At 45.3% G+C, this 12,224-nt stretch overlaps 1 protein-coding gene across 4 annotated transcripts in view; it reads right to left on the reverse strand.

Moving 5' to 3' along the window:
* HIPK2 (homeodomain interacting protein kinase 2) overlaps nucleotides 1-12,224 on the reverse strand; it is a 138,521-nt gene that overhangs the window by 31,166 nt on the left and 95,131 nt on the right. For 3 of the 4 annotated variants that reach the window (XM_005527893.3, XM_014256865.2, XM_014256864.2), the window contains exons 4-9: nucleotides 11,760-11,879; nucleotides 10,979-11,065; nucleotides 9,701-9,885; nucleotides 5,788-5,950; nucleotides 2,991-3,210; nucleotides 1,420-1,541 (exon numbers count right to left, since the gene is read on the reverse strand). In XM_005527893.3, coding sequence (XP_005527950.2) covers nucleotides 1,420-1,541; nucleotides 2,991-3,210; nucleotides 5,788-5,950; nucleotides 9,701-9,885; nucleotides 10,979-11,065; nucleotides 11,760-11,879 — 897 coding nt within the window. The remainder of the gene's footprint in view (nucleotides 1-1,419; nucleotides 1,542-2,990; nucleotides 3,211-5,787; nucleotides 5,951-9,700; nucleotides 9,886-10,978; nucleotides 11,066-11,759; nucleotides 11,880-12,224) is intronic. The other variant, XM_005527894.3, reaches the window with a different exon arrangement.

A 12,224-nucleotide genomic window follows, 5' to 3' on the forward strand; every position in this document is an offset into this window, starting at 1 on the left:
CAAGGCCACCATAAGAATAAAGAAGGAGCAGGAGGTACTGAGATCTTTCAGGATCCTGCTGTCTTTGAGATATTTCAGATCCAACCCTCACCCCTTTGAGCCCCAAAGGACAGAACACCACAGGAGGCCTGGCAGAATGGTGGGGACATGTAAAGCTCTGTGACCTCCTTCACTCACTGCCTTGGCTGACTTCTTGCTCAGGCAAGAGGTGCCAGCCACTAAGCCTGCACAGACTGCTCCTTGCTTTGGAGCACGGCTTTTGCTTCTCTGCCTCTTAGGCTCTCCTTTCCTACCAAACAAGGGAGGTGGCCCATGTCAGTTGTTACAACAGGCTGCAGCAGAGATTGGTTTGATGCTTCAGACAGCTCTCTGACAAAGGCTCTGCTATTGGGAAGGGGCAGGGCATGCTAGCTGATGAAAATCACACAGGCTGCAAGTTGCATTTTGATCTGTCTTCACCAGAGAAGTGTGACAAGCAGCTGGGAAAGGAAGGCAAGAGCACCAACAGTCATAGCCCAGCAGTGCAACACACAGGTGTAAACCCTGAAGTCTGCTGGTACCTGACTACATATGAATGTGCTGGCATGGCAGATCAAAAAAGCCTGAGACAGATACGTGCCTTTGTAACTAGCTGATCATTTTTTCCAGCTTGCATAACTTAGTTTTAAGTGGGTTTTTTTGTCCTATCTGGTATCAGCAGAGGTACCATGGTGCCAGCACAAAAACAGTTGAGGCAGATTCACTGAAGGTAGCACAAAGGAGGAATGGACTGCTCCTCTGGTTTGAGGAGCTGGGGTACCCCTTGAGCATGTACATGTAATCAGTAATACCCACTCCTGTTTGTTTTTGTTTTTAGGAGGAATCATGTTTTTCCTGTGAGAACATTTCAGACAATTGTGCCAATAAGAACTGCTGACAAGGAGAGCTCCTTGAGTGTGGGGCCCTTGCCTCTGCCTCCTATATCTCATACCTCAAGAGCAGAGGTGTGCATAAAACAGAACAGTGAAAACTTAAAGCATGAAAGGTATTTATCAGCAGCATGCAATTCACCAGTGCAACTCCTGGCTGCAAACTACCCCCAAGATTTTGAGTTCAGGAGGATGCAGGAGGTTATTATAAGCTCCTTCTCAGCAGAGGCCAGACACTGCTTTCCCTGAGGCTTTCTTACTGGTTTCAGTAGAAAAACAAGAAGAAAAAGGGTTTTTCCAGTGGCTTTTGCAACTCTGACATAGTCTTTGAGCTGAACAATGAGCTAGGGGAGATTTTGACATTTCAGAGAAAGCTGCAGACCCGTATACAGTTGCCCAAGTCTTGAACTGCACCACAGAAGGCCCTCAGAGAAAGCTTCTCTCCTCAGCCTCCAAGAGCTAAACAAAACAGAAAATACCTGCTGAGCTTGGTGCCTTTGGAATTGCTTACCTGTGCGAGGAGTCCTGGCTGGATCTGAAGAGGCTGAGCCCCAGGAGCCTGAGTGACAATGGGAACGGCGTTCTCCATCCGAACCGAGTACCCAGCGTGCTTCGAAGGGGAGGCTTGTAACCCTGTTCCACCAGCACAGAAGGTACAGCATAAGCCACCAGCAGCACTGCCAGGAACAGGGCTGGCTCTCAGAAGAGCCTAAAGGCACTCGCTGATGTCCACTTAAATTGCAATGTTCAGTCCCTCTGAATAATCAGCTATCAGAGTGCCACATGTTCTATCCTGGCCCAAAGATGTTCATCAAATGTTCACAAACATCATATGGCCGTAAGGGTGCAGAAAAGACATTTCCAAAGGCACTAAGGGATTAGCTGAGTTTGTGTTTTTAGGATATCTCAAGCGCATGGGAAGTATTGCAATACAATGTGCACAGGCAGAAAAGGAAAAGAGGGGAGTGAATTGCTCTTCCCCATATTCCCTGGTTTAACTAGAAATGGTCTTTGTCAGCTCAAACCCACTGCTATATGAGAATGTTCTCTTTACACCAAAGTGGGATGGGAATCCAGAACGCCATACTCCCTCAGCCTTGATGGGGACAGGTGATTTTCTCTAGCGCAGTTTCTTGGGATTCACATTTAAAAGGCTCAAGCACACCCCAAATTCCAATCACTACTGGCTGAGCCCCACATTAGCCTAACTGAGGTGGAGGGAATTCCCTCTCCAGCACCTCATTGCATGGCACAGCCTGTGCTGCCCCCTCTAATTTGGAGCCTTCTCAAGGCAGCAAGCTGAAGATGGTCGCTTACGTACTCCACTTCTGAAGTCAAACCCTTGAGATGTATTTTAACTACGCAGAAGAGGTCTAGCTAAACTTCTCTAGTTCACAAGAGCTTTGATAAGCTTGCAGAACATTTAACAAGTGCCTGGAGACTAATGCACAGACAGGCTTGTAGAAATGAAGAGCAGAAGTTGCACCAGCTGAACTGAGGTCTATTTAGGTAATTTCCTACAGGTACTTGGCTAGTTTTCCCAAATTGCTACAGCAAGTAAACACTAGAATACACAGGCGGAGCTGTTTGCAGCAGGGCTGGAGCTGAAGGAATTGTCCTCGTAAGTGCTCATGAGCATCTGTTATGGGGGAGAACCCTCGTCTCCACCAGCACCACACTCCCTACTGTATTACCCTCCCAAGTTCCCCTTTGAGCAATCGAGTCACTGAGAAGTGACAGTATGACCCATTACATACCTACTGATTTACTGGTATCGTGTGGGAAAGCTTTCAAGTTTACCAGAGTATGGCCAAGAGCCTTTAAGTTTGTTCAGGGCAAAGAGTGGCAAGTACCACATATTGTCCCCCAGCCCCTTCTCAGTATCAGCTGCCTCCAACTCAGGATGTTAGAGGTGCTTGCAAGATCCTCTGCCAACACGAACACTCCCATCTGCAACAACCTCACTGCTCTGATTTACTAGGGCAGCCCTTTTTTCTGCCGCATGACCTGCACTGCGGAGACTCATTTCCGACAAGAGCTGGATGAAGCAGCAGGCCAAGACCTGGCGAGGCCGTCACTTACCTTGGAAGCCTGGTGGGCAGACGATGAGGGCTTGCTGTAAGGGGTCAGGCCGGGCACAGATCTGCGCTGTTCCCGTCTGCAGGGGCATGCTCCGCTGGGCCACCGCAGCCATGGACGCCGCTGAGGGCTGGTAGAGTGCAGATTGGTAATTTAGTATGGAGACCTCGGGGTTGGCTAAGGAAATAGTGGCACTGGAGGAGGTGGGAGCCAGGTTGGTGGTCTAAAGGAATGACGGGAATTAAAACAAAAAACAAACAAAAAATGAGGGAGATGGGTACGCTGGAAGAAGCAAAATCCAAAAAATAATAAAGTAAAATAGTGTAAGATAAAATAAAAACCAAACCAAAACAGCAGACAAGGGGTAGAACGGGACACTGAGGAGTAAAGAGACAAGGGCAGTGCTGGGGGAAGGATCACAATCTGCCCGAGGTAACCACTACTGTACCATGCCATGGGACCTCCGGCCACACGGCACTGCTTGTACTGCTCAGAGACACATCACATTCCCTACAGCAGAACTGCAGCCCCATTTCTCACCCAACTGGCTCTGATTTGAAGCACGAGGAAGATGGGCTCAGAAAATGTTGCTGTCCACAAATCACATTGTTCACTCATCATGTACATAACTCTAGAAGCTGCTCACATTTCTGAGGTAAAATAGACTCAGCACCTCTATGCCCTGTGAAATCTCATCCTGAGAGGGAAAATCTATTCTGGCCTTTCCTCTTAGATGCCCTGTATCTAAGATGGCACATGCCCCTTGAATTATGTTTGGAATTTGAAGTAATCAGAAGACATAACAGAAGTAATGCTAATACTTGCCAAGTCCGAACTTCACTTGAATTGTCTTTAAAATATCTTAGAGCAGCAGCTCCAGTAGGGGATGTTTCAAAGCCAAAATAAATCAGCCCAGAGGTCTGCAAAAATCTAGAAATCTGAAGACTTTTTTTTTTTTTTCCTTTTAAAATTTGGATTGGATTTGGAGTCTAAAAGTTGCAGGCTACTAAACACCTCTGCAACTGCTCTAAACAGATATTCTTAGCATGCATGCTTAGGGACCCAGACACTACCAGACCAGATCCCATCCTTCCCCTCTGTCCAAACATGCCAGCAACACTGCTGGAGATGTCAGAAAATACTTCCTCATGGTGAATATACAAACCCAGGAGGAGGCTTTGGTCAAGGTGCAGAAGAGAGCTGACTATGCATTTTGCACTGCCCTGGTTGCCACTGGACCCAAGCTGCACTGCCACAGCCATGAGGGCTGTGACAACAAAATATTTCTTCCTTTTCCTCATCTTCTCTCGATGCAGAGGCTGTGAAGTGCAATCTGCTCTTCTGTGCAACACACTAAGCAGCAACCACAGCAGCTCCCACATTTGTCATCTCAGAAGCCATAACTGGAAGGAGGCAATCCCCAGATATTTTGCAGAGACAGGAAACAAAAGATAGCCAAGATGGTACGTTGAAGAGAATTGTGAAAGGCTTAGAGCTTGTTCAAATAAAACACCCTTCCTGGAAATATCTCTACCAATTCTTCTAGGAACATTGGGCATCCTAGTTCTGCTCAGAACATGCATCCCTTACGAGAATTCAGAAATGACTGTGGATCTCCCCAGCCAACAACTGATCTTAATGTCCAGTGAAATGTGAGGAAATGAAAGCAAGTCTGCCTTTCCTACAAATAACTTCGGTAGAAACGGTGTCTCTGCCCTGCAGCTGGGGCCTAGGGGAGCATGTAGCATGCATTTCTTTAGTCAGCATGCATTTCTTTAGTCAGCATCTCAGAAACAGCCTAGAAAGGGAACTGGTGTTTGTAACTTATACCCTCTCACAACAAGTCATGACCTATCTCTGTCTGTGCCTGCCTGAATTATTTCAAAAGACCTTCTGTGATCACATGTATCAAGACCTGAGTCAAGAAGTCTGGTTTTCTCACTGACGCAGGAGCATCTTGCACATCTACACAGACTCCTTTAGCTCCCTCGCTTTCCAAACAGCATTTCCGCAATGCCACCTGCAATCTCTAGAGTGAATCTTGAGCAGCCTGTTCCCAAAAGGCTTCAAAGCAGCTATTTCTTGAGCTTCACTCTTCAAGAGTGCTCTCTCTGGAGAGTTTCCTCTCACTGCTGTAATACAGTACCACAGCAAACAACTTATCCTGATAGTCACATAAAATTTGTTAACACAGCACCCCCCACCACTGGAGCAAGTAAAAGTAATACAAAGCATGATTTGTATTAGCCAGAGCCCACCAAACTAGAGTGCAGTGTGTTCATAGTGGGGACATACATCCCCACATCAACTGTGGCCCCTGGAGTAAAAGCAATGAGAGGTAAGAATAAACATTATCTCTAAACTCTTCTTTCCTGTTGATCAGTTACTGTTGATCAGTGCTGTGTCTGTTACAGAGGGTTTAAATTCATTTTACTTCAATGCCAATTTGAAGAAGAGCTGTAAGATCACAAATACTTCTGTCTGACCCAGGGAGTGAAGTACTGCTTGCTGCATTAAGGGACTAATGAGCTTTTCCCCATAGCAACTTCCCAAGTAAGCAGGATTTATCACCCCAACAACAACATAAACAACAAGGGCAACATTTCACCGTCACACAAAATGTCACAAGATTACTGCTTGCCTGAAGAAAAGAGAATGAGGAAAAGAGCAGAGGAAGGAGAGTAAAAAGGCACCATCTCTTGGCAGGCATGTTAAATGGGATGCTACTTTGCTTTTCATCTTCTAGGCCCTCCTGACATAAATGTTTCAAGCACTGGCTGCCTGTGATTGATGCCCTCACCTGGTTGTGGACTGTGTTCAGCTGGTTGTTAAAAGTCATGGTCAGGTTGGTCGATGTACTTGGGGCTACGTGGGTGATGAATGGCGTCTTGCTCTGGTTCACCGTGTCGTACATATTCACCCGCCGCTTGCAAATCTCCATGTTCTGGAAGCAGGACTTGACACTGCGCAGGGAAAGGGGGGCAAGGAAGGCAGAGAGAATCAGCCAAGCGACTCACACAGGTAACAGCTCATCACAGTGGCCCTGCAATAGGTCTCCACGGCAGGCTTAGCACTTTCTAGGCTCTTAAAGCCCTTTGCTATTTTATGCAGGTCTCTCTTAACTGGTGAGAGTCAGATTAACCCTGTGCTGAAGGAGGCCAAGATGAGAGCAGCTGCCCTGGGACTCCTGGGTGCTCCCACAGGTCTCTGCACTGCAGTACGAGTCACAAAAGCAAGCAATTGTTTGCTCTTTAGGGGACAGAGCAAGAACTACAAAGTGGCTATATTAAAAGACTAAAAGAGACTGAGAGCAAGAATGAAAGGTACTGGTTTTTCATGGTGATGGAGCCTGAGAGGAAAAGAAAACTCATACTTTCTTGCCTAAGTGTAAGTGTAAAGATAGTTTTACATATCTTTTGCAAGGAAGAATTTTATTGCTCTTCATCACTGAGACCCCCTAAAAAAGTCATCTTTGTTCCTTTTAAGTAGTTGTTCACTGAGAGCTGAGTCCAGCTAAGCAGTTAAAACACTGCCCCTGTCTGGCTGAACACTTGTGCAGATGCTTATCTTGAAGCATGACATCTCCTCTTGCAGTCAATGGAACAATTAATATCAAAAAGTTATTCCAAAGCAAATTCCTCAGTGCCCCGAGGAAATCTGGTTCTGAGGTTATCTCACACTGAGAACTGGATCTCTGGGGGAATGATTACAGCTTCTTTCTTACACTGACTTTCCCTTAAATGTTATTGATACAGCAATGGAAATTTTGGGGAGTATCCTATTTTGTGCCCCAGTAAAGGAGATTAAATACTCTCTACATTGCTAGAGCACAGTAGGCAGCTGGTAGATGAAACTGTCCATATTTCATTAATTATAATACCAAAGCATACAGAGGTTAAGAGACGGCAACACAGTGAGCCTGGGCAACACTGTATTTTTAGTACAATCTCACTTTTTGACATCTGAAAACCAATACAGGTTTTTCACAATTCTTCCACAGTAACTGTTTTTACAAATGTGACCTCAGAGTCTGAAACACAACCTCAGAAAGTATAAATGCATTCATTTGATTTCCATTATCCCAACACAGAAAAAGAGAAATTCCAGGCAGTTAAAATCAGCTGTATGCTGACCGTTTTGTAACACTCTAAGGTGTTGGAGGTAGGGGGTATATCCTCACATCATTTTTAAGAGACAAAGTGTCCCTTCAAAAAGAACAACCCTATATTATCCCTATGGTTGATGAAGGGGACTTAGATATTTTTATCCCTTGTCTCTTACTCAAATGGTCACCTCTGTTCCTACAAGTAATGTCTTGGTAACTGGATCTGGGCCATAAACACCTGCAGACCAGCCAGGCTCAGGACACTGTGCACAGCTGCCCATTATGTGCATTCACTTCCAGAACTGTACCTGCTGGTCACAGAACATCCAGCAAAATCAAACATTTAACAAATAAATACAGAAGGCTATTGGATCACTTCTTTTCAGTCAAGTATGAATATAATTCTCCCTGCACTAAGAAGAAAGCACTGGGAAGGCTATAGGTTCTGTACACGGTGAACAGTGTGTGTTACCAAATGGTTTTATCTAACAAGGTGTAAGCTCTACAAATGCAGCACCACGTTCTCTGGCTTTACTTTTAAAAAAGGTGGGGGAGAAACCAGCAGGGACAAAGCAAAACAGACAGAAAGTCTGAGGAGTACTCAGCAATTTAAGAGCCAGGAAGTTAAATATGTGAAATGGGAAGCTAAGCTGACTTTGCTGTCTGCTTTTAAGAAAGCAGAACAGCCCCTCTTGTGCTGCTCGAACTTGCAGCCTCTCTGAAACGTGCCACAGCAGAGATTCCTTCCAGAAGCCACAGCTTCCATATATTCTCACTTTTTCTACTGCCTGCCCAATTTATTTCCAAGAGAGATTATAGCTCCCTGCATCTTTCAAGGCTTTGATGTTTCTACTCTCCAAACCACAAGTAATCACAGACCAAAGTTCCATCCACTTGCCATGCTGGTTACAGCTTACTGCTCTCTTTGCCAGTCACCGCTTCCAGCGTGGAGGGGCTTGTGGGGTTACACACCGGCTGGGACACATTCAGTATTCAGAGACATGATGCTGAATTCTTTATTTGGCTAATATTCTCACTGCTATTAGCCCCAGTGATGTTTCCAATCTTTCTGGGGCTTTGCCTGAGCAGCCACAAGTGAGCACTTCAAAAATGAAGATGTGGTTTTGGAGTGTTGCGTTAGTGGAAAGATTTCTGACGACAATGCATTAGGTCACAAATCTCTCCTATCTTACACAATCAGTTGTTGCACAGTCAGAAGGACTGCTGCAAATTAAAAGACTATTGTCTATGATGCTCACTCAGTATTTTTGCTGTAATATTTTATTCATGAATGTTTTTTATATGAAACTTTACTTTCTTCCTGTTTAGCACAATCATCCCCCATCTTGTTTTAATTTATCACTTACTATCTATTTATAGGTAACAATGCTCAAAGATGGCTGTGCAGGCTAAGTCTGGGTCTACACAGATCGTGCACCCACTACCTTCTGGTAAGCAGATGCTCTTATCTTGTGATAAATGTAACAAAAAGGCAGCTACTTCGAAGGGGGAAAGCTACCTCAAACAAACTCCAAATACTGCAGCCACACATACAGGCAGGGCAGCTGACACAGTTACCTGTTGCTCTGCAGCACAAAAACATGAGCTCTGCAGCTCTTCAAGCAGCCCCCTTTAATTTTGTACCTGAGTTTCTGACAGCCTTTAAAACACTCATACAAATGGCACCCAATGAAGTAGAACACTGCGCCAGTAATTCTTCTCCTGTCAAGGAGAAGGGACAGCCTGTGAAAGCTGCCAAGTGCTGTAAAGCAGGATGTTCAAAGCTAAGTGTCCTAAAAGGTTTGGAAAACTCCCACTATGTGTCTACCTTCTCCACTTACACCTGAGAAGCCTGTCCCTATATGAACTGGACATGGGCAGTGGGCTATGTGCAGGTATCCTGTGTTTCAGGCTGCTGTGCTCTTATGTGCACAGCACTTATGTGCTGTGGTGCAGCCTTAGGAGAAGGGGCAGTCAGGCTTAAAGACATGACTTCTTCTCATCTCATCTCCATCAGGCAGCGGAGCCCGTCCCCATTCCACATGTGTCAGATGAGGTGAGAACGTGGTATTTAAGGTGACACAGGTGGACAACAACCAAGCTAAAAAGTGAACTCCTTGTCCTGGTGCTTATGCCTGTAAAACAGCCTGCTGCAGAACAGCTCTTCCCTTAAAAAGCAAACAGCCCCAAGCTGACTCCTGGCATGATGGGAAGGTTCTGGGAGGAAGGGCTGGCTCCCCGCTGCAGGTAAGGTTGATTACTCCAGTAACAATCAGGACTGTATTACTTTGAAATAGACTGGTACTTTCAGCACTAATTGCATAATTTCTTCTGCATTTTAATGTAAAAATATGTAATTACTGAATATTTACATAATTAATGTAGCACACACTGCAGCGTTTTAAATGCCAAGCACCTACAACACAATTCTTGCAACCTTGAGTTGGAAATCATCTTTTTTTTTTTTTTTTTTTTTTAAGCAGGAAACGATGAAAACTTAGGGATTAAACATCTTAACAAAGCCCCTCAGATACACTTGGTCTCCACCACAACCAGCTCTCCTCTTCACCCCTCAATTCAAAGCCCAAGGGGAACAAAAGCCACGTACTGTGTGCTGTGAGGGAAGTCGAGCAAGTGCGTCATGGTGACAAAAGGGTGGCTCAGAGTTTCAATGGGTGTTATCCTCTTATCCGCGTCTATCGTCAACATCTTCTTTAACAGATCTATGAACTCCCGCCGGTCTGCCTTTTCCACCAACATATCGCTTCCTTCCAAATCCGTTGTCATGTTTACCTAAAGGAGAAGGGACAGGAGTGAGTGCCAAAGGGGAAGAGCAGATGGTCAGGTCTCCAGCAAACTGTGTTTACTCCTCGTTGGAGCACATTGGTGCCCTGCGAGCCTCCCTGTCTAAAGGAGTAGCTGCTGACGAGCCACGCCAGACTCCGTGGTGGCCACTCATCTGGCTTGTGCATGTCACATCTCCAGACAGACTGTTAAGTGTTCAGCTCGCCTGGGTCAGTGGCTAATGAAACACTTAGTCACTCTCCACTGAAGATGAACAGCTTCCATGTGGTAGCAGGCAAGCACTGATAATCACAGTATTTACCATACACTGTGCCATCAGATACTTATCTATGTGTCCTGTGAGCAAAAAATATATAAAATACATAAAAATTGTCAGTAGGTTTATGAAAAACATCACATTCATGTATCAGGTGCCAGGAAAAAAAAAAAAAAGACTTGTCACATTATTTCATGAATTATCCAGTCTCCTCTGATTCCAGTCCTCCATTCCTGCATGTTTCCATGTTTTACTTGCTACAATGTCTAGACCTTGCTAGCACAAACCCCAGTTTGGTGCTAGTGTTGGGCCAGTTTGGACACTGGTTTGTCAGCACAAACTCCTCTCACAAGAGTGGTTATGCTGGGATTAGCTCTCACAACAATATGGAACTGACGCTGAATTAGTACTTCCCACTCTTCCCCCAGCTAGAGATGTTTTACAGTGAGCACACTCCTCTGTGCCCATGGTGAATATTTCCATTGTCACCCTTTAACGAATGGAAATATTAAAGCACAGACAACCAAGGGACTTGCCAGCAGTCATACAGAAGAGCACTGGAGAGAGAAGAGAAAACCCAGGATTTCAACATTCAGAGATGTACCTCAGCCACTTACCAAGGCTGCTTTACTACAGCACACACACCCCTGTGTGCAGTCACCCCTGCAAAGCAGCACGTAACAGCTAATTTGGTAGGCATAATCCTGGTATTTTTCAGAAGCTGACCCAAGAACAGGATACATAGAGAACTTAGATAATTCCCTTTTGTTAGTGTTGCTGGAAAGCATGTGAACAGTCTTGCTGGTTACTCACCAGTGCTCTTACCTGTGCCATATCATCCAAACAGTTGAAAATATACTTTCTTGCTTCCTTTGACTTAATCCCCGTCTCTGCCTCATGGTCATCTGGCGTCTGCTCAAAACAGGACACAGGTATTGACCAACACTGCCGTACAACCAGCTGCAGATTATGTGCCACTTCCCACATGTGCCTCATCCTGTCCTCATCACGGACCATCGTGTCCCTCTTGCCTGACCAGACACCATCTACACAATCTCCACCACATTTATGCGACATCTTGTATGACACAAGGTGATTTATCTCTTCTATTTGACCTCTGAGGGTCCTCCCAGCTATGGTGGGTCTCTTACATCCACCCTGGCATAAGGTGCAGCATCCCATCCCAGGAGCCCACTGGCTTCTCTCCTTGAGGACAGCACGCAGCCAAACACGCTGGCACAGGACACACAGGGCTCACCTGCTTTACTAGCAGTTTTGATTGCAGAATTAAAATGCTTGCCTTTTTTTTCCCCCTGCAGTGAGCTAGACATTAGAGCAAAATCTGCCCACTAGAGGCCAATTCATTGACTACTTAGAGGGAGATTTCCAGGTCAATGCTGGACTTAAATCTCCAACATCACAATGCCAAGCAGGTGTATTATAGGCTCCAAATTTTGGGGATGGCAGTTTTACCTTGAGCAATACCCACCCCTATGTCTGTGCTGCACTGCAAAAAGCAGAAACTTAGGTTCTGAGGTGACCTGAATGTTTCCTCACTTCCAACCAACAGCTGCTAGGTACAAGAAACAAGGGAATGTCTTCCTACCTTCAGCCTCCACAAGGGATATGGTGAGTCTGTATCCCTGTTGAAAAACCTCGTGGTCTTTGTCCCTGCACTTAACAAATACTCTGCTGGTAAGCCCTGCGTCTGTGAAATGTAGCGAATCTGTAAGAAAAGGATGAGAGGTCACTGTTTGTCCTGTGAAGATCTCTGGAGATCTTCCTTGAAGGAGTGCAGGAGGCATTTGAACCAACAGAACTGATAAAAAAAGAAGATGTAGCACATAGAAAGACTTCACCCAAAAAACTCAGTGCAAGGAATGAGAGGAAGAGAATTTCTGTATGGAATTCCTTCCATTTATCACATACATCACTAGAAACTCACCCTTAGAGTGCATTCCCACAAGGCCTAAGGATGAAAAGAGTAAAGTCCCTAAGTTTTTAAAGATCAAAGAGAAGGACCCACACAGTGATTTCAATGGGATGTCTCAACACTTTGCACCCTCTCCTC

Source organism: Pseudopodoces humilis, chromosome 5 (assembly GCF_049639895.1).
Source record: "Pseudopodoces humilis isolate 2021_Gansu_Grassland_sample_001 chromosome 5, ASM4963989v1, whole genome shotgun sequence".
Taxonomy (NCBI): Eukaryota; Metazoa; Chordata; class Aves; order Passeriformes; family Paridae; genus Pseudopodoces; species Pseudopodoces humilis.